Genomic DNA, 22584 nt, shown 5'->3' with positions numbered 1-22584 from the left:
TTTTGGTCATGGTTATTTATCATAGCAACTGAAAACGAAGCAGGACAGAAACTGTGTCCACGATGGTCAAGGTGGGGTTCTCCCCTTCCCACAGAACAGAAGTAGGAAGACTCCTGCTTAGCATGTGGCCAGATGTTTATAAGCAGGAGAGGTTTGCTTCTGAGTTAGACAAGGGGCCTCAAGCTGTCTGACATTCCAGATCAAGAAATAACATAAATGGACACAGAAACTGGCAGAGAGTGAGCTAGAAAACCAGTGGACAATACAGGAGATAACTTTATTGAAACGCAAATGGCAGCGAACAGATGAATTTTGCTGGATGAGGACATGCCTGGTAGACAGAGGACCCAGGGAAGGGTAGTCTCTGTAGCGATGGAGGAAGGCCATTTCAGCTGGCCAAGGCATGGATTTCATTCTCAACCAATTTATTTATTTATTTATTTAAAATGAATTTCCAAGGGGACAGCCCAGCTCACTTCATGATTGTTACCGCAACTATATACAACGATTTGCTTTCCAGATTCAGTTTTGCCTTTTCTACATTAGGTATAAAAGGGGACAGACAGGGATAGGCGAGGGTCAAGTGAGAATAAGACAGTAACACACAGAGACACACATATCCTGGTTTGGGATTTTTCTACCCAGTAAGTTTCTTAAAAGTGAACATTCTTGCCCACCCTCCACCTGAGGAATGCCATGCATTTGAGAAACACAGACTCTTAACTCAAGCGTGCTGTGTAAAACAGGATAGGGAGGGGAGGAGAGGAAGCTAGCAGGGTATGGAACTCATTATATTTTGTTTTGTTAAAACCAATAAACAAAAGAACATTAGGAAGTGGGGGCGGGGGAAGACACGAAGCACAGCAGTATCGGAAACTGGGAGCTTGCTCCTTATGTTCGCCTTCAGGGAAGGCGAAGGATGCTAGGAGCTGGCTGGATGGTAAGGGAGTGACTTCAGGGCCATTGTTCTACACTTGCTCTCTGGGGGCTTTAGTCCTTCCTTCCAGTGTTTAGTCCCTGAGCTCAGGAGACCCAGTACCAGTGATTTTTTAAATGCCCTACACAAAAGTGCTCTCACAGGGGGCACTTCAGACTGACAAATCTGAAACAAGACGGTTTCTAAAACAGCCTCAACTCTTCCGTGGCCGTATCAGCTAGTTTATGAAGCTCATTCTGGAAAAAAAAATTTTTTTAAAGAGAGGATTTAATTTTGCTCCGTATGATGAGTAGGCCTGTATTTAAGTCCTAGCGTGGGAAAAGGCAACATTGAACCTAAGGACTTAGATCCTTTGTTTTCACTGTGTGGAACTCTCTCCCGTGGGTGGAACAGAGACAGGGGCCTTTCTGGCATACCAACAGCCCACAGCTGTTGGCTGCCTCGGGGGAAGAAGAGGCTGGCTGGGCTCTCAGGCTCAGCTGTACTCTTGACCATTTAAAGGAAGGGAGAAGGCTGTTGCTAGGAGAATTCTATCATAGAAACGCAATTTAGATTTTATTTTACTTTTCTTATACTATTAGCAGAAAAAGAATCCATCAGAAGAACAGCAATGCGGACGACACGTCCAACACAATTCCTCCCCGGGGAGCCCCGAGTTTGTCATGTAGACATTTCAGAGGCAGGAAGTTTTCCACTAGAGGCTGCACTCAGATCAGAAAGATGTGGAGCTCCCCTCCCAAACCGCGTGCTTTAACTGTTAATTCCCAGAAACCTAAGCATGAGAAAAGGGGCTCTGAACTGTTAACATTTGAATCACTTGGGGGCCAGGGGTCTCCAAACATCAAGCATCTCTCAGGCACTGGCTTCACTGGAGGAACTGGGAAAACATTGCTGGGCTCTGCCACTACCGGTGGCTTGGTAAGCCTAAGGGTTAGAGCCTGGGAACTTTATTCCTAACGCACCCCTACCTGCTGCTGTTGTGGCCTGGAAGCATCCTCCTGGTGCCACCACTGTATGCAAAGGAAGGCCGAATCAAGGAAGAAGAGGTTCACCTTTCATGATCACAGGCCAGAGAAGGTTCCTTGTGACATCATCACTAAGGGAATGTACTAGTATAAATAGGTTCAAAGCTTTAACGGCTTCCTTCTCCCTGCGGTTTCCAAAGTTCAACTGTTTTCTTTCCTTCAAGGCTCTGCTGCTTTTCCAATTCATTCCCTTTCCTGCAACAGCATGCAGGAGTACTCCAACACTTCCAGGGCTGGAGTATAGACCAGTGTCCCATGGGCAGTGGGGGGAGGGAAGCTGGGGGTCCTGTTATCCCTGAGCAGGTTAACTAAGGACTGGTGGGTGGATAAGGCTGATTCAGTTATGAAGAGCAGTGTCTTCAGGCATTGGCCATTTGGAACACTTTTTTTTTTTTAAATGGCCTTCTTCTTGGGAATGCTCATGAACATTCCTACAAAATGTATTATAGCCGAACCTACTGATGCAGGCTGAAATCCCACTTCTTTGAAAGGCTGATGTGTGTGTGTGTGTGTTTGTAGAATCATCAAATTCAAAGCTTGCCTGGAGTAGTTAGTGAATTCAGGGCCATTATGGGCACCTTAGTGGAACTGTCTTCTAAAGAAGAGTTGGGGCTAGGCACTTAGCTCAGTGATGGAGTACTTGTTGAATATGAGAGACCCTAGGTTCAATACCCAATGCTGGAAGAAAAAAAAAGTGTACCAACAACTGCTGGTATATCCATCTCATCCATGTCTGTTACCCAGCCTGCTGCAACAGCCATCTTGCTTCCTAACATGGCAGTTGTTGGCTCATGACTCCATTTACCACCTTGGTTTAGCTAATGCCCAGGACTAAGGGAAGAAAGGGTAAAGAACAGTAAGGAGCTGCAATTGACAATCTGACTTTACGTCAGCACTTGAAGATTTCTAATTAGCACAACCTCCCCTAAACCCTTCGGATCCTGGCTTGTAAGACTGAGTCTCACTTGATCAGTGGAGTGCGAGCCAAGTGCATGCTGGGTGCCAGGAATGGGTTCCATCTGGGGTGATGATGGGGGGCGGGGTGTTACAAAAACCTACCACTTCTTTCCCTACTTTGCTGGAATATGACAGGAAACAGTTCATCCTCAGAGTTCTGGAAGGAGGTAGGTGGGGGTAGGGTGGTATCTTCCCAACAGTGTGACTCATCTTTGAGAGCTACAAGTAAGGGTATGGGCAGAATAAAGTACACGTCATCTCTTGCAAACTAGAAAAGCAGCAAAACAAAAAAAAATGAGAAGGGTAGAAAAAAAAGCATTATTTTGTCTTATGTCCATCAACATGGACAGATTAGAAGGTTGGTCACTCAGACCCAAATGTTTACCAACCAATAAAGGCTTTCTTGTAGGGTCTCTCCATGGTCTTTTTACTCCATTCTCCCTTCCTGCCAGCCTCTCCCTCCCAAATGACTGGACTACATAAAAGACACTAGAGTAAGGATTTACAGAGACAAATAAGCACCAACGAGTTACCAGAAACCAGGTATCAAAAATAATGTTCCACAAAGCCCTAAAAGATAGAGACAGCAAACTGCTCATGTGTGTGAGAGAGAACAGAGAGACAGAGAGATACACAGACATCAGGTCCCATAGCAGCCTCCAATACCTAGTATTTTATTTTAGTGCCTAGGCAGGGACTGAGAAACAAACACATTGAACACAACTTATTGGTCTTCATCCTCAAATGCGAGGGACTCCTGCGAGCCTCTCCTGGAGTTGAGGCTCCCCAAAGGTTGATGTTCTTCACTAGCCAATGGAGTTGGGGGTCAGAAGGAAAAGAAATAGCACACATTCCAGAATTAAGATAGGGTGGATTCTCCTGAAGGTGCCTGGAAATTGAGAATTTAGTTATGGGATCCAATTTTTCCTTTCTGAGGAGTCCCAGTAGTTGCAACCAAGCAGCAAGTGTGTAGGCTGGAAAGAATGCTGTGGCTCTGCTCTTTGCCATGGATTCTTGGGCAGTGACAGGGAGCTCAGGCCTTTTGCTTCTTGGAAGTCCAGATGAGCATCCCCAGGGGTGATAGCACCATGACGAGGCTCAACCTTCCGTAATTGCCACAGAACCATAATCCCTTTTGAGATGGTTGGTCCTACTGTGTGGGGCCCAGATGTGCAAACTGTAAACAGGGTCCCAGGCTCCAGAAGGAAAAGTGGAGGCTTCAAGAGCACTTCACTAGGTGGGGACGCACTTCCTGGAGGACAGCTATTTGAGGCCTGAACTAAATGCAGCAGTCAACCGAGAGAAGAGGGCGGAGGATAGCCCAGGGCTAGGAATGAAGTTACAGTATGAGAAGCCTCCAGAAGCAACTTGCTGCAGATCCAAATAAAACTCTCGATGGTATCCATGGTTACCACAGAGACAATCCCTCTGCGGCCTGAGGCAGTTGGAATGGAAGAAGGCATTTCCTACTTTCCTTCTTCTTGAGTAGCCAGTAACATCCACGTCAGAAGGCACTGGCTGGGCAGCACCAGAAGAGAGAGTGAAGGGCTCAGAGCATCAGGATGTCAGCCAAAGTCTGAGCCTTGCCATGGTACTGGAGCTTTGGATAGGGTTCAGAAGAGACCTATGTCCACAGTAGGTTTATCCAGTCTTCCTTTCCATCTAAGTTGGAACACCCAGCTCTGGGGCCTTCTCCTTCTGCACAGCAGAGACCTTTAAGGCAGTGATTTCAGCACCATCCTCGGACAAACAGCCTCTTCCCAGCCCAGAATTGCATATTTTGCAGCTGAGTTGGTTGGGGGGGCAGGGCGGGGAGGGGTGGTCTTCACAGCTCATGGAATTAGCAGCAATAGCAAGAATGTCTCCCAGAATAGACGACCCTGTCATCCCTGGGGCTGCCGGGGGAGGAGGGGGTGCGGGGGCGGGTAGAGAAGTTTTTGCCGGGGGTGGAGGGGCAAAAGAGGGACAAGCTAGACCTTCTCGGGGACTTAAATGAAAACATACTGTTAAGAGTCAGGTGCATGTAACTCCTCAGTTGGGTGGAAGAGTGGCCCACGTTAGTTTGTGCTACTTAGGAATCTGCGAGCAAACCTTAGGTCCAGGCTCGTATGTCCCTGAGCTGCAGAGCGCTGTAACGTTAGCCCACGAGGCAGCTCAGTCTGACATCTGGCTCTACCCGGTTTCCGGAAATGACAGTAGACTTTCCCACTCCAGACCAGCAAGATTCCATAGTTCTTCCGGCTCTGTTAACTCATCCCCAATCTGCTGCCCAAGCATACCGTAGACCCAATGACAGGCTTCTTTTAGCTCACTCCTTGGGGGTCACCTGCCGTTTCTTAGATGATTTTCAAGGTACAGATCACATACTTAATGGAGATTAACATGTCCCCCTAGACTACGAACCAAGTCTTGTTATTATTATTTTTTTTAAACAGAGTGACTGGTGTCTAGTGTATACTCAGTAAGCGCTTGTCAGATGAACGAACGTGGGTCGCAGGAACAGGAAGAGGGCAACTTCTGCAAGACGTGGATCTCTTTGGAAGGCAAATACTGACCACCAAGGGAAGCTCCTTGGGCCTTCTGTTCTGACCCAAAACAGCTCACATGGTTGTTCAGTCTCTTATAAGTGACTATTCACCTGTCGAAACAAATAGTAAGGGCTAGCTAGGGCATCCGGATTCAGTCAGGCAAAGTGGCTACCATCCAATAGTGCAGTGAGGGCCCTGGCAGGCCGTAAGACAGGTGGGTGTGTCCAGTATTTTGGTTTTCCTCCAGTCCACGATGAAGCTCAGAGTAGAGGGCGGCGAGCTTCCGGATAGAACATGTGCTTTCTCAAAAGGAAAGTCAAAGAAATAGATTTTTTTTCTTCCTACTATTCGGAGCCAATGTTTCTTGTCTCATATAAGCCCCAAGAAAGCCAGAGATAGTGGCATGGCAGGTGTCTAACTTCTACCAATAGTATGGAATTAAATTCTCCCCGCCCTCCCCCAAAAAAAACCTACTTGGAAAGCGAAACTATCCCCTGGATGGAAAAACCCAAATATTTTATTGACGTGAGAAAACTGGACAGAGGGGGCAAATAAATAAGTAAATGGAAGGGGGGGGGAAGAAATAAAAGTTTAAAAATGAAAAATGAAAAAGTAGGGTTTATTGACTTTTATGCATGTTCAATTAGAGGGCAGAAAGGCAGCTCATAGTCTTTCTCTGAAGGCTGTGATGCTACTTTTGTGGCTTGGTGACATCTTAGATTGGCAGCCGTCTTGTCAATGTCCCCTATTGTCATCCAGAAGGCAAGATCTGGCAGCTCTTTCCATCTTGGCAACTGGGTCCCCTCTTCTCCAGCTTCATCTTTTCCATTGCCTTGTTACCTTTTACAGGTTGACTTACACGGTTTTTTTGTTTGTTTGTTTGTTTGTTAAACCACATGCTTTGTTTTCTGGGCTCTGGCCAGATCTCCGGGGGAGGATTGTTGGCAGTGGTGACAGAATCGAAAACGGTTCGCAAGAAAGTCTGCCTCCTATAGATTCCCCGAACGTGACTGTCTCAGAGGTGCTCATAAGGACCGGCTAGGAACTACTGCAGTTGGTTGTTTTTGATGTCTTCCGAATCCCTCCCCAGAAAGCCCAGGAGTTTATAGATGAAACAAAAATTGGAGAAAAGACCCAGACTCATCTTTTCTCCAAAGTCATGAGAGGAGGCCAGTAAATCTATTTAAGGGGGCACGAGTTCCCAAACTCCACCCCTCCAATCCCTCCAAACTAGGAAGTTCTCAAAGGTTCAGCACCAAGACCCCGTCCCTCCTCTTGCCCTCTTCTTCCCTCATGCTCTCCTGGTGAGGCTGGTGAGGAGCCAGAGCCCCGAAAGAAGATAGGAGAGGAGAGCTAATGACGCTGAAGCCAGCCTTCTGCTGTCCAGGGTGACGGTGACCTCTGGGCCCTCAGAGTGTCGCCTGGAGGTTGGGGTCCAGGATAGTCTCTCGATCTGGTGACTCAATATAGTTGGCAGCTTCTTGAAGTTTCAGCAGCATGGCCATCTAAAATGAGGCAAGGAGATGGGTGAACACGTGAGGGGATGCTGGGTCCTGCCTACAGGGAAACCAAAAACCAAACGGCCCCCACAAAACCCGCATTATGGGTCTGATCCCTGGTGTGACTAAGAACATGTTTCAACCCTATTGTAAACCTATGCACATAAGCTGTCACTTGGGACACCTTTGCTGTACAAGGTGTCATGGGTCATGGGCATGGAAGTCGCCAAAGAGCAATACTTCCTTTGTTTCAAGAAGCACTCTAGGGAATGACGGGGTTCATACATACCAGCTTATACCGGGAGTGATGGGAGAAGTGTAGCAATCTGCCCTAGACTCTTGGAATTCCCTTGCTGTAGATTACACCCCAACAGCTAGACACTGTGCTACCCCGAGAGCCTGGGTCAAGTCTACCACCTCAGTGTACTCCTCTTCTCTTCCATTTTACAGTTCAGACTTTAGCTAAGTAAGCCTGGTTGGTGCTATTCAAACTGCTGCCATTTACCCCCTTCTATCTCTGTTATTAATTAATCTTCCAATTAAAAAGTCCAATTAAAAAGTGACATAGAGAACAGCTGTTTTCAACAAAGTCAGATTTGTTTGTTTGTTTGCTTTTTCGAGACAGGGTTTCTCTGTGTGTAGCCTTGGCTGTCCTGGACTCACTTTATAGACCAGGTTGGCCTCAAACTTACAGTGATCTGCCCGCCTCTGCCTCCCGAGTGCTGGGATTAAAGGTGTGCACCACCATACCTGGCTTACAAAGTCAAATTTTAAATAAAAATACATCATGACTCAATTGGAATTATTCCCTACTGGAAAGGTGCAATGGTAAGACCAAATGATGTGCGTGTGTTAAATTTCATCCTATTCTGCTGAATTACCCTCTAATGTGTTTTGTTTTGTTTTGTTTTTATTATGCATATAGTGCTCTGCCTGCATGTACAGCTACAGAACAGATCACATTATAGATGGTTGTGAGCCACCATGTGGTTGCTGGGAGTTGAACTCACGACCTCTGGAAGAGCAGTCAGTGCTCTTAACCTCTGAGCCATCTCTCCAGACCCCCTCTAATATGGTTTTAATAATGGATAGCTATCTCCTCATTAGAATATGAAAAGTCTATGCTCAGGCCGGGGGTGGTGGCGCACGCCTTTAATCCCAGCACTCGGGAGGCAGAGGCAGGTGGATCGCTATGAGTTTGAGGACAACTAAAAAAAAAAAAAGAAGAAAGAAAGAAAGAAAAAAGTCTATGTTTTTCTGCCTGTTGTCAATGTAAAAGAGTAACTCCCTAATTTAATTGGTTGCGGATCCTATGTTTTTCTCAGTCACTTATATTTCCTCTAGTCAAATACTTCTTCATAAATTTATTTATTTGTGTGACTTGTGTGCCATGGCATGCACGTGGAAGTCAATTTTGGGAGTCAGTTCTCTCCTGAAACTGGTTGTCAGCTTGTGTGACAAATTCTTTTACCCACTGAGCCATTTTTTCCAGCTCCAAAAACTTCTTTTAATTTTATATATTTAAGATACTATTTTTTCGGCTATATCTATTGTAAGTATTTTCCCCTAGTATACATTTTACACATTAGCTGATGAAGTCTCAGAATAATATTAGAGGAAATGCAGAAGTAGGAAGTGCTAACATGTCCTATCATGCTATTTCTTTAGTTGATAATATTTTTATTTTTTAGATTTATTTATTTATTATTATGTATACAGTGTTCTGCCTGCATGCACACCCGCAGGCCAGAAGAGGGAATCACATCACATTACAGATGGTTGTGAACTACCATGTGGTTGTAGGGAATTGAACTCAGGACCTTTGGAAGAGCAGGTGGCGCTCTTAACCACTGAGCCATCTCTCCAGCCCCTATTATTATTCTTTAATTATGTCTGTGTATGTATTATATGTGTCTGCACGTAGGCATGTCCACATGAGCACAGTGGCCATATAGGTCAAATGTGTCAGATCCGCCTTGGACCTGGAGTTCGAAACTTAGATGGGTGCTGGAAACTGAATTTGGGTCCTCTGGAAGAGCAGCAGGTGCTTGTAAACTGCTGAGCCACCTCTCCAGCCCTTCTTGGGTCTGTATGACTACACAGACTGCCTGAAACTTGGGCTTTGGCTAGAATACACTTTGCTGGATGTGTTATTTAGCTATAGCTAGGATGCAGGCATGAGATCATTGTAGCCCAAGGTCCTGATGCTCAGAGTTCTTGTTGGCCTCATTCTGGTCCTGGCTTTGCAGAAACTCTTCAATGCCTGAGGCCCATCAGCACGTGCATGAAGAGTATATACATTTAGCCCTGTAATACTCTATGACGTTTACTCACCAGAGGGTCTGAATCCAGGGAGCTTGGGGTGCTGTCTTTGACTGTCCTATCCTCTGGAGGTGAGGCAATGCTGTGAGGGCCCACAGAAGGTGGGGGCAGGTGGTATAGCTTCGATTGGTCTTGTTGGGCTGACGGCCAGGGGAGAGTGTCCCGGACCCACTCCACTGGATCTTCCCAGGCAGCTTTCTGCCCATGAACCTGGAGAAGAGAAAATGTGAGCAAGAGGGATGACAGCGGATTAGAAGTTTACTTGTTGTTTCTTCTTTGTTGCATTAAAAAAAAAAAAAGCCCCCTAGAAATAGATACTTCCTCAAGCATAAAGACTTGAGGTTTTGATCTATATAGCTGAACTTCCCATCAAAGAAAATAAGTTGGTATAAACTGTCAGAATAATTGAGGATAATTTAGCATATTGTCCTAAGAGTTTGTTTAGAGACAGAGGCTCACTATGTAGCTCTTGCTCATCTGAAATTTATTACGTAGAGACCAGGCTGGCCTTGAACTCGTAGTGATCACCGGTCTCTGCCTCCCAACCACAAGCACTGGGATTAAAGGCGTGCGCTGCCACAATGCCTAGCTAATTTTCTTTTAAATCATTATCACTCTGCGGTCTTGGCTGATCAGGTGCTTGCTATGTAGTCCAGGCTGGCCTCAAATTCACAACAATTCTTCCCCAGCTTCCCGAGATTACAATCATGCACAGCATGCCCAGTTAAAGCTTTACGGTAGTTTTTAATTAGTTAAGTTTCTTTCACTATATGTAGTATAGGCTGACCTCAAATTTGTGACACTTCCACCTTATCCACTTATCCAAATGCTAGAGTTAGACATGTGACACACCATGGCTTAGAGTAACTAATTAACTAACTGACTATTAACTATAAATTTTGGATCTAAGAATTCAGACTAGAAACTCGAGTATAGTAGACAAGTGATCTATCACTGAGCTATATTACTAGTCCTATATTTATTTTTATTTAAAAATAAAAATGACATTAAAGATGAGCATGAGGAAGGATATAATGCAGGCAGAGGACGCATGAGTCATGAGAGGATGCAAAGCTATGTGTGTTTCTAGTCTCAACTCTGTCATAGCTGCTGCTGCTTTTTGCGCATGTGGTGGATAAGTGAATAAAAATTTATTCATATTCAAAGTGCCAAGTCCTAGGTGAAGCCCCACGGCTTTAGCATAGCCACTCTAATTGCACAGACGCTCACTGACATGCATAGACGTGAGACCGGGCAAGGGTTTGGGTGGCTCCTTAATCTAGCTGTTAAAAAAAAAAAAAAAAAAAAAAAAGTATACATTTGTAAAGCACAGCCTATTTAAAAACATATATCAATTGTGGAATGGTTAAATCAAGCTAATGACTTATACATATGAAATCACATCTTTTTGTGGTGAGAACACTTACATATATTTTCTTTTCAAGCATCCTGTTAGTGACCACAGTTGCCATGTTGCACAATATATTTCTTGAACTTATTTCCTGTCTGAATGAAAATTTGTATCCTTTGGCTGACATCTACTCAACCACCACATCCCTGGCAGCCACCCAGTCCCTGCCTCTGTGTGTTCCACTTTTGTAAGCTCCACATGTAAGTGAGAGCATGCGTTGTTATTAATTTTTTATCCCTGGCTTACTTCACTTAATATAATGTTCTGTAGGTTCATCTGACTTATATCTGATAGACCCACACTGCACTGTATGTATATGCATACTACATCTTTATAATTCATTCATCCATGATGGATGTCTAGGTTACACTAAAGCCAAATATTATGACCCTGTAATTATTTTTTACAGGGAAATTTTCTTTTACTTTAGTCTTTTATTATTTAAGAATTTGTTGAGGATATATATATATATTATCCTCCTTTTTGTTTGCTTTGTTTTTGTTTTGAGACAAGGTTTCTCTGTGTATCCCTGGCTGTCCTGGAGCTTACTCTGTAGACCAGGTTAGCCCTGAATTCAGAGATCGGCCTACCTCTGCCTCCCGAGTGCTGGGATCAAAGGTGTGTACCACTACCACCTGGCTAGACGTTATCTCCACCCCCAATGGCCAGCTCCCTAGACATTATTAATATATAATATTATGTATAATACTGCAAAATTTTCCTTAAAACACCACACATTTATAAAGAAAATAATGATTTATGGTATTGGTTTGATAGAAAAACACCTTTAGAGATCTAATATTATCATCATAAATATCTATCTCAGTAAAATTACATTCAGGGGTGATACATCACTGATAAGGACCTGTTATTGAGTCACAGTGTGCTAGTGCCTGAATGGACGTCAGTGACTGTCATGCACTCATTCCAGGTAATAAAATTTACCTAACTTCACGTCAGGCTCTAAATAGCCATTTCTTGAGAGAAGACACACAAAGAGCAAGAGGTCATTTCAATGTACTCTGCATCACCAATCACTAGGGTAGTGCCAGTCAAAACCAAAATTAGCTCAGAGCTCGCCCTAGTTAGAATGGTGACTCCCCAAAAGAGCATAGAGAACAAATGTGGAGAAAATAGAACCCTTGCACACTAGCGGTGGCCGTGTAAACTAGTGTGCCCACGGTGGAAAACAGCACAAAGATTTCTCAAAAGATTTAAAATAGAATGACTATATGATCCAGCCATCTTTTTACTAGGTATATGTTCAGAAAAACTGAGGTCAGGATGCCGAAGAGCCATGCATCTCTGCTCCCATGTCAGTGCAGCATGGACATGGCCAAGTAATGGAAATTACCCAGGGGTCTACCAAGGGTAGGATAAAAAGGGTGGGATAAAAAGAAAATCTGTTCTACACACACAATGGGGAGATGATTCAGTCATAAAAAAACTGAAATCTTGGCCTTTGCAGCAGCGTGGATGCAAGGGTGGAAATAAGCCACAGAGAGAGAGAGAGAGATAAGCATCATACGGTCACAGTCCTATATGGAATATACAAATCAATAAGCCACAGAGAGAGAGAGAGAGAGAGAAGCATCATACGGTCACAGTCCTATATGGAATATGCAAATCAATAAGCCACAGAGAGAGAGAGAGAGAGAGATAAGCATCATACGGTCACAGTCCTATATGGAATATGCAAATCAATAAGCCACAGAGAGAGAGAGAGAGAGAGAGAGAGAGAGAGAGATAAGCATCATACGGTCACAGTCCTATATGGAATATACAAATCAATAAGCCACAGAGAGAGAGAGAGATAAGCATCATACGGTCACAGTCCTATATGGAATATGCAAATCAATCTCATAGATTCTTAAGCACAGTGGTAATCAGAGGCTGGAGAGACCATGAAGGGAGCCTGGGGAGGTCGATCAATGGGCAGGTAACAAAGTAAGAAGCCTAAGGCAGAGGGTGTGGCTCACCTTGATGCCGTCCTTGGCTCCTTCCTGTAGATAGGGAATGATGGAGTTGTTCCACAGGTCAATGAACCAGGTCCGGAAGTCCTCAATGCCAATGGGACAGGACAAAAAGAAGCAAGGGCCTAGGGAAAATGATGCAGCCATGAAGAAGCCCGAGGACCTTGATCTGCCCTGCCCTGCTTCTTTTACCCCTTAGTACAAGGCAGGCATAGAGAGAGGTGTGACATCCAGAGCATTTAGAGGACATCTCAAGTTGTTCAAGAGCGGTGGGCCGGTGCCAACTATCTGGCAGCTCAATGATGCTTACAAGGTGGAAGTGAGACGAGGAGGAGGAGGACAAGCCTCCTAGCATGTCTTCTCTCCCTTTTGCCATTGTGAGGACAAAATGAGGGGAAGGGTAGCTCTATTTTTTTTTTTAACCTAGGGCCTTGCACCTGTTATGTAAGTGCTTTACCACTGAGCTATGCCCACAGCACATTTATTTTGCCCAATTAACCTATCTATTTATATTTTTAAGATCAGGGGAGATTTCAATATGTTGCTCAGGTTGCCCTTGAATTTGTAGTAGGTTCAAGCAATTCTCCTGTCTCAGCCTCCTAAATAGCTAGAGCCATAGATGCACTCCACTATGCCTGGCTTTCTGACGTCTGAAGGCATGTATCCAATTCATAGCTCTGTCTGTGTTGGGAAGGCTTATAAAATACTTAAGTCTTTTGACTCCAGTAAGCAAAGAGCGCCTCCCTCCGGGGGCGGAGGGGGGGTGGAGGGGTGCGGGGGATAAGATATAAGGAGGGAAACTGCCTCCAGCCCCCAGGGGCGGGAAGCTGGACCCCAGTACCAATGAGGAAGTCCGAGGTGCTGTGCTTCTCAAGGAAGGTGTGGAGGTGGTACCACAGCTTGGGCACCCAGTCCAGCACCCGAAGCAGCTCTTCCTTGTTAGCATTGATGTCACTGTCTGACTCTACCAACTTCCTCCGCAGGTAACGGACCAGAAAGCCATTGGCTGGCTCCACGTTGTTAGAGAAGGTCAGCATCCTGCCACCAGGGGGATAGGAAGAACAGGGTCAGAGTGTCAGTGGGGACACTGCCAGGGTCCATCCCTTGCCAGTCTGGCCCTCGTCCTGCCTGTTGTCTCCTGTCATCGCCCCCTTGGCTTCTTCTTGAGGGACAGGACATGATAACGACAATGAGGCAGTAGCTCTGGGTGGGCAGAGCTGACTTTCAACTCCGACCTCCTCAAGTGACTGCCTGGCCTCACAGAGTGACCAGGAGAAAAGCCCTAAGTACGGCAGCCGGCCAGGGTTTCTCCTAGTCCTTTGGTTCTTCCCTTTCCTCAAAGTCCTCCTTTTCTATTCTGTACCTGACACGCAAAAACATCTACCTTTTCCCAGCCTGAGCATGTCTGCCTCCTCTTTGCTGCTATAAACTGTACCTCTGCCCGCAAATTCAGATTTAATTATTACTGTTTACAGACCCCTGGGTGAGGCTCAAAGGTTCTTGAAGGGATACAGTTCTTACCTGAAGCTCAAGTGCAAGCCATGGTTGGGTGTCATTTTTACAGGCTGGTTGGTGGTACCTATAATATAGGGACTGTGGGAAGAAAGGGACAAAGATGACTTCGATCTGCCTTAGCAATCACCGCCTGCCGTGTGCGCAATAGGAAGCCCATAGGCTGGACAGGGCTACATTTGTCTCCCTGTTCCCACTGTGGTAAACGGTCCTGGACCCAGCTTACCATTTGTGATACTTGCAGGTGAGAGCCCCGTTGACCAGCTCACTGATGGAGCCTGCTTCACTCAGGTCATCCAGGAGGATCACCAAGGGCACATCCCCAATTCCTGTTTCCCGGTCTATCTGGTTGGCCAGGTTGGAGAGGTACAGTTGCAGATCCTGGAATAAATGAAGACACTGGATCAGCACTCAGGAGGCGGCATCTGAAGAACCTTGGCAAGAGGAATTGTGGAGAAGCTTAGGCAAGCATACTCTACCACTGACCTAAATCCCTCACCTTTTTCAAGCAAACCCTTTTAAGGAACAACTTTTTTAAAAAAATTATTAAATGTATGACTGCTCTGTCTGTACGCATAGCTGCAGGCCAGAGGAGGGCATCAGATCCCATTATAGATGGCTGTGAGTCACCATGTGGTTGCTGGGAATTGAACTCAGGACCTCTGGAAGAGGAGACAGTGTTTTTAACTGCTGAGCCATCTTTCCAGCCCTGTAAGCAGCAATTTTTTTGTTTTTTTGTTTTTTTGTTTTTTTGTTTTTCAAGACAGGGTTTCTCTGGACTTGCTTTGTAGACCAGGCTGACCATGAACTCACAGAGATCTGCCTGCCTCTGCCTCCCAAGTGCTGGGATTAAAGGCATGCGCCATGCGCCACTGTGCCCAGCTGTAAGCAGCAATCTTAAATACCCCCCAAAGAAAGTTCTGAAATGGCTTTTCATTGAGTTGATGCCATGACCTCCTAAGCTTGGAAGAGCCAACGCTTACACCATTCCAAATTTAGGGTACCTCCCTGGCGGGATGACATGTAATATTTAATTCTGAACACCTCCTTCCCATGGGGATGGGCTGAAAAGCAAGGGAAGACTGAAAAGCAAGGAAGCGGGAAGAAGATAACAGAGAATGCATATGACAGACAGCATTGGCAGAGTGCGGAGGAAAAGAGGCTTCGAGAGGTCACTGTTGCTCAGCTAAAGGAACTGAGGTGGAGGTGAGAGTAAAAGAAGCTAAGAGCAAGCTGGGGCTGGTGGTACAGCCTGTAACCTGGATCGAGGCAGGAGGATTGCAAGTTCGGGCCAGCCTGGGAAACTTAGGGAGACCCTGCCTCAAAGTAAAAAAAAGTAAAAGAGAGCTTTGGGGTGTAGCTCAGTTATAGAGTGCTTGCCTAGCATGTGTGAGGCCTTACGCTTAAAGGTCAACACTACACACACGGCCGGGGCAGGGAGAGGATGGTGGGGGGACTGCTGGTTCAAGGCCAGCCTGGGCTACATAGCAAGACTGCCTGGAAAGAGAGAAAGGAGAGGAGAGAAGAAGAGATGACAAGAAAGGGGATTATAAGAAGGAAGGATGGGGGGAAACCACTGCAGATAGGGAATAGAGCAAGGCAGAGAGCTGCGGAAAGGGAAAAAGAATGAGGGGCCAGGGAAAGGCTTGGGCCTGCATGGACTGGTAGGTCTCGGGAGGCAGCCACCTTGCAAGACTGCTGGTGCATGTTGAAAGTGCTGACGATGCCATCGGTGACCTCGCGGCCCGAGCGCTCAACCAGATACTCGGCCAGCCGGTTGGTCAGATAGGTCTTGCCGGTACCACTGGGGCCGGAGAGCACCAGGCGCCGGTGCTTGAGCAGAAGGCTTATGTAGTGCTGCATCATGGGCTTGGGGATGAGCGTCTCGAACACCAGGCTGTCGACGCACTTCTCCTTCAGACCTGCACCCCACCCCAGAGACAAAGAGTCTTCACCAGCCCTGAGGACCGCAAGAGACCCAGAGAGCCTACTCTTCATCACCTAGGGGGCCCACCGAAGAAAGTCGGGGCCACTTACAGTTCCAGAGGAGCTCCCTCACCCCACCCCACCCCCAGTCTTGAAAACCCGGACCTCATTTTTAGGGATACACTCTGAGCTAGACGAGACTGGCTAGAGGGAGAAGCCCAAGTCTGGCAAGAACAGCAGACCGGGTCTTACTCATCTTTTGTATTTCCTGTGTTACTTAAGCGGGTTCACATGGGGGTTTCTCAGTCATTTCTTGTCGCGTGAATGTATGACGCGTTACTTGGTGATCCTCTCCCTGCCTCCGTGCTACCCTCCCTACCTCACCCCCAAGAGACGAAGACTGACCTTTGAGGGACACTGAAATGTTATTGACACCTCGGCGGCAAGGAGGCACCTCCGGGGGCTCGGCATCCAACACTCGCTTCACGTGGCTGAGGCTGTAGCCATGTATGGACTCGGTGCTTAGTCCCAGGGTGGAAGCTGGGTCCATTTTAGAAATGTAGTCCTGGTAGGAGAACAGGGAGATTGTGACGGCACTGGGAAGACATAGCTACGGACGTTAAAGCCACAAGAAAGAACAAATATAGGCAACGAAAAGAGGTCTATGGGGGGGGATAGGGTGTGTGCGCTTTCCTATTTTGCCTTCCTCAATAAAGCACCGAAGGTTCCTAGAGTCCCAGTGTCTGGGTGGCTGACGAGCAACCTTCGTGAGTGTAAGGACCACTTTACCTTGAATACTTGGAACACGGCTTCGTCCAGCATCTTCCAGTCCACCTTGCCGCTGACCTTGCTGCATCCCAAGAAGAACTCCTGCTGCTTCAAGTCCTGTAAGGCCAAGGCGGAAGGAAGCACGCGGCCCTGAACAAAGATGGCGCTAGAACGGGAGATCCTGGGAAGCCTCAGGGGCTGAGCTCTCTAGCTCTGTGAATATTCAGAGCCCTTGCTTTCTTGCCCAAGTGTGGCCGTACAGATGCTCCTCTACTTTATGTGCCAGCAACCCCCAAAAGAGGGGTGCAGAGGCAGGAGGATCAGAATTTTTGGTTATCCTCTGCTCCACAGTGAGCTCAAGCTCAGTTTGAGCTACATGACACTCCATTCTCCTCTCCCCAACCCCATGACAAAACCATTATGAGTTAAGATACTGTGAGTCCAAAGTGCATTCAGAGCTCGGAGCTGTGGTGCACGCCTGTAATCCCAGCATTCCAGGAGGGAGACACAGGTGGATCTCTGTGAGTTCGAGGCCAGCCTGGTCTACAAAGCGAGTCCAGGACAGCCAAGGCTACACAGAGAAACCCTGTTTTAAAAAAACAAAAACAAAAAACGAATAAACCCCCTCCCCAAAAAACAAAAAAACCACCAAAGTGCATTCTGCACACTGAAGTTATGGGAGCATTTGCTGTTTACTCTCATGGTTGTGTCGCTGGCTGGGAGCTGTGGCTCACGGTCACCATCCAGGGTCTTCAGAGTGTGTTCATACTGCATAGTGCTAGCCCAGGAACAGATCGAAACTCAAAGCGTAAGGTGTTTCTACTAAACACGTGTTGTTTTTGGACCAGTGCAAATCTGGCACCATCTATAGCATGCTGGTTTCTCCACTGGCCCTCCCTGGAGTCCCTTACCCCTTTGATGATGTGCTGGGGTGGCATCCGCACCACCACCCGAAGGGTCACTTCTTCCTTCGGACCACAGGTGCTGATGCCATCCATGGGTGATAGGTCTGTGGGGATTGAAAGAGACTAATTGGTTTAAAGGACTCAGCCTTGCTTCAAGTTTGCGGTTATTTTCCTTCCCAGATAATGATTCCTTACTTAGGACAGAAAAGAGATGGGAGCCCCAATCTGAAAAGGGCGTAGAGCTAAGGACCGTAACAACTGCTAGTGTTTACTGACATCAGAATCTTCTTGACTTCAACACCATTACCTCTTGGTTCAAGGATGTCACAGTGCAGGTGCAAGGAATGTGTACAAGCCCTTTCTCTTTCTACCCACACAGGCTCTTTTCAAGCAGGTACCTGTATCTGTAAGACTGGGGCTGAAGGGATGGCTGAGTGCAAGGCCCAGGGAACGGCGAGGGGATGACAGAGCAGATGACCCAGGGACCTGCCCTGGTGTGGAGACCGAGGAGGGGCCAGGGGCAACCTTCAGCCGGTCATTCTCTGCTTTCAGCAGGTCCACCTCCAACTGTGGGCAGAAGAGACAGGCCGGGTGGCAGCGAGGTGTGGATGTCAGGCCCTGTTCTCCCCTCCTGCCGCTCTGCCCAGACACTGACCTGCATATTGTGCATGGTCTCCCGAAGCTGGTCCAGCTGGTGGGCCGAGTTGAGGGCCTCCAACCGGATATCGGTAAGCTTCATCTCCTTCTCCCAGAGTTCAGAGCGCAGTTCTGATACTTCCTTCTTCTCTGGCTCCTCCTCCTCATTGGCTTGGAACAGTCTAGTGTGGGGGGCTGGATGAGCAGGGGCCCTGTAAGGAAGCAGAAGTCAGCCTGGATCCCAGAGAAGCACTGGGTAGCGGGGGATGCTGACACGACTGGCCCTCTGCTTACAGGCCCCCAATTGGTATGTCAGGAAGGGTCCTCCGTGGGTCTCCCACGTCCGTGGAAAGGCCAGCAGTATGGCGGCATTTGTCAGGGTCTGTGGGCTTACCGCGAACACCAGCCAGCGGTTTACCAGGGTAGCCAGGAGAGAGTACTTACTCGGTGACCTCCGCGCCCACAGAGGATGAGTTGGAGGACTTGATGGAGGGGGATGCAGTCTCCGTGGAGCCATGCTGAAGTTTAGGGGAGGACGGAGCTGAGGAGTCAGGTGTGGCAATCTCCTCAATATCGGAGTAGGAGGAGGCTGACTTGGGGCCCTTTTTAATACTGAAGGCTTTGTTGAAGGAACTTCGAAGCTGGAAGAGAGCAGATTGCGGCGAGAGGGACGTTAAGGCTCTATGCTGGGATGGGGAGGAAAGCTTTAGGGCTGGGGCTGGGATGTGGAGGCAGAGGATTTACTTGTAATTACACCCACTCTGTGAGGTGCCATATGGACAGAGGGAGCTGTCTAGAAATCAGGACGGAGAGAAAGAATAGGGTCTTTTGATTTGCTGCTGGTATGGGCTGGTTGAGTCCATGGAGGGGACTGTGTCCCTCATGACAGTAAAAACAAAACAAACCAACCCAAAAACTCCCCCAGATGCCACATGGCACCCGTCTCAACAGTCCAATTGCACTTCCTCCACTATCTGATTGTTCTAGAACCTCACTCTCTGTGGGTCTTCGGATGCCACTTCATAATACAAGAATCTATTAATCTCTTCACAAATTAATCAGAAACTGACAATATGGCTCTGTGAAGATCAAGAGAAGGAAGCAGTACCGAGATATCAAGTTTCATTTATTATTTCTTGTTCTCAGCACATGGCATAGTGGTTAAAACAACCAAATAAAAGACCTCTTTTCCTCTTCTTCTTTTCTTTTCTCCTTTTAAAAGTCTGGAGGCTGGAGATGGCTCAGAGGTTAAGAGCACTGACTGCTCTTCCAGAGGACCTGAGTTCAATTCCCAGCAACCACATGGTGGCTCACAACCATCTATAATGTGATTTGATGCTCTCTTCTGGCCTGCAGGTATAAATGCAGGCCGAGCACTGTGTACATAATTTAAAAAAAAAAAAAAAAAAAAGACTGGGTCACATGTAGCCCAGGCTAGCCTTGAACCCAGTATGTAGCAGTGGGTGATCTTGAACTCTGGATCCTCCTGCCTCTACCTCCCGAGTGCCGGGATTGCAGATGTTTATCCCCATGCCCACCTGTCAGCACTGTTTATATGCCGAATGTCCTTGAGTAAGAACTATCATCCAGCCATCCTTTGGCTGCATGGAGCGCTATCATCTGACCACAGCTTGTTTGATTCTGGTGTTGATAACTTTTGGGCAATAGGGATGTGAGCTAGATATGCGAGCCTGACCCGCAAACCATTCACATGCTTCCATACAGCATGCACACACACACACACATACACACACACAGGGACACAGACATGGGATGGCAGCAAGAGACAGAGAGTAAAGGAGGGGTCAAAGGTTGTAGGGACAAAAATCAGCCAGATCTTTGGAATAGTAAGTGAGAAAGGGCAGAGGGGGAGGAAACTGAGTATGGCCCTTCAAGGCGTCTTTCTTAGAACACGTCTGAAGTCTCCTGGGAGCTTATGGAGCTAGGACACGGTGTGTGTGGAACTTCTAGGTAAAACCTGAGGACAGAGCTGACTTGCAGGGCGCATAGGCAAGAGTGTGTGTGCAGTTGGCTAAGATGTATTATCATGGGGCAACCAGGGCTTAAAGTACCACGAAGCTCAGCCATCTGTAGAGATGAAGTGTTAAAACTGAAAGATGAGAGATGGCCGACTCGACATTGTGTATCTTAAGGAAGACACTAAGGTTTCCTGATTTTCAATCCAGGTGGTGTTTTTTCTCCACACCTCTCTCTCTGTCACAGGAGTCACCCTTGTCTCTGTCTCCTTCCCTCTCTAGAGAAATCCTGTGCCCACAGTCAGCCCTTGGCGGTCCTTACAGGTCTATGACAGTAGTGCTCTGTGTGAACGTCAGTGTTCTGCGGGGAGTCAATGGCTCTGTCCTTAGCGGCTCATCCCATGTATTAAGCTGAGAGAAACAGGGTTCTTTGCTAAGGGGGGGGGGTGTCTTAGAACTTTGCTAGTGCAGATATGCCAAGTAAAGACCGAAGTGTTCCTCAGAGGTATCACCTTTTAAGGAGCATCCCAGTGGGTTGGTGAGCTGCACTTTGGGAAATGCTATCTCAAATATACAGATTCAGGGCTGGAGAGTAGTACCACCTGCTCTTCCTGAGTTCAATTCCAAGCAACCACATGGTGGTTCACAACCATCTGTAATGTGATCTGATGCCCTCTTCTGGCCTACAGTTGTACATGCAGGAAGAACACTGTATACATAATTAATAAATAAATAAATAAATAAATAAATAAATTCAAATAAACACGCAGATTCTGACGGCCACCTGGCCTCTCCATCTGTGTGCACCTGCTACAATGTGTGTGTGTGTGTGTGTGTGTGTGTGTGTGTGTGTGTGTAGGTCAGAGGGCACCTTGCAGAGTCAGTTCTTTCCTTCCACCTTCATGTGGGTCTAACTCAGGCCTGGAATTCACTATGTAGCCCAGGCTGACACCGAACTCACGGTGTTCCTCCTGTCTCAGTCTCCCTTGTGCTGGGATATATTCTAGTCCCTAAAATGTCCTTGGAGGCTCCATGATGGCCTTTAGGGTGACAAGTACTTCCTACCCTGGATGAAATAAATCCCTCACCTGTTCACACTATCCTAAAGCTAAGATTTTAGGTTAAGCCCAAAATGAACAGGTCTCTGGAAACTGCACTCCAGACAGCCTTCTCCCATGAATTCCCTTCCATTTTAGGCTTCTCTGGTGAGCGGTACAAAAATAAAAAGGCTCATTTTCTGGGTAACAGGAGCTCAACGTGTCTGCTTTCTAGAATAGGCCAATTTTGGAAGAGGGGAAGATGGCAGGCAAAAGATTTGGATTTTGTTAGGATTTCCCATTTGACCCTTAAGCAGACCACTCCTCTGTCCTCATGAGGGGCAGCGTGGATGGACCATGCAGTGGAGTGAGTTAGGAACTAGGGGGCAGCTGGGGTTGTGAGTGGCTTTTTTTTTTTTTTTAAAGAGAGGGTACTTGCTCTGGAAATAGGGAGGGTGTGGAAAGGGAAAGAAAAAGTAACGGGAGAGGAACCGAGTCTCTTACCTCATAAACCTGGAAAAAAATAGGGATTTGAGGTCAGCATTTTGAAGGAAATAAAAGGAAAAAAAATGAAAAGAAAGAAGCAGCAACAACACTAATCATGCATTTCACACAGCTGTTTTTGTTTTTGTTTTGTTTTGTTTGTTTTCACACAGCTGGCTCCTGTCTGCACTAGGTGGAGGTCTGTGGTCAGCCCTCCTCAGCAGGGGACAGGGACAAGATGGCTCACTCTGGGTCAGATCCCCCTTTCAGTCAGTCAGACAGTGCCCTACACCTGCCCAATGATGTCAGAAAGCTCATCCAAGGCCAGTTTAGAGTTATGGGGGGACAACACATACAACAAACCCCACCTGTGGACCAGCCAAAGGCAAGACTTGGAGTGATATGAAAATTCTATGGCCACCTTTCCCAAACTATGGCAACGGCCCCCAGGAGCATCTAGAATGAACCGCTTGGCTTAGAAATTCTCCCACACATCATCTCCCGCCCCTCCCCTGGATATTTCCGCAGCTCCTTCTGTGGCCAAGAACATTTAACCTCATCAGTAAGTAGATCCCCAGGAAAGCAGACATGTATAAAGGCTGCAGGAGAGCGGCGGGGGTGGTGGGGATGTTGGGGGAGTAGACAACAGTTGAAGGAACGGAAACTTAGCAGCAGATTTTGTTCCCAGC

At 47.0% G+C, this 22584-nt stretch overlaps 1 protein-coding gene across 11 annotated transcripts in view; it reads right to left on the bottom strand.

Annotated features, from left to right (window-relative positions):
- Window positions 1-3564: 3564 nt before the first annotated feature.
- Window positions 3565-22584, bottom strand: part of NAV1 (neuron navigator 1) — a 260939-nt gene continuing 241919 nt past the window's right edge. For all 11 annotated transcript variants that reach the window (XM_084786365.1, XM_084786366.1, XM_084786361.1 and 8 more), the window contains 13 exons: window positions 18844-19040; window positions 18419-18611; window positions 18162-18330; window positions 17770-17867; window positions 16880-16975; window positions 16496-16655; window positions 15851-16086; window positions 14391-14545; window positions 14174-14245; window positions 13494-13690; window positions 12659-12777; window positions 9281-9478; window positions 3565-6952 (listed from right to left, as the gene is read on the bottom strand). In XM_084786365.1, coding sequence (XP_084642491.1) covers window positions 6857-6952; window positions 9281-9478; window positions 12659-12777; window positions 13494-13690; window positions 14174-14245; window positions 14391-14545; window positions 15851-16086; window positions 16496-16655; window positions 16880-16975; window positions 17770-17867; window positions 18162-18330; window positions 18419-18611; window positions 18844-19040 — 1986 coding nt within the window. In that variant the 3' untranslated portion in view covers window positions 3565-6856. The remainder of the gene's footprint in view (window positions 6953-9280; window positions 9479-12658; window positions 12778-13493; window positions 13691-14173; window positions 14246-14390; window positions 14546-15850; window positions 16087-16495; window positions 16656-16879; window positions 16976-17769; window positions 17868-18161; window positions 18331-18418; window positions 18612-18843; window positions 19041-22584) is intronic.

The sequence above is a fragment of the Acomys minous genome (assembly GCF_964271855.1).
Source record: "Acomys minous genome assembly, chromosome: 1".
NCBI lineage: Eukaryota > Metazoa > Chordata > Mammalia > Rodentia > Muridae > Acomys > Acomys minous.
Note: the sequence above shows the minus strand (reverse complement) of the source record. Positions and strands in the feature narration are given on the sequence as shown.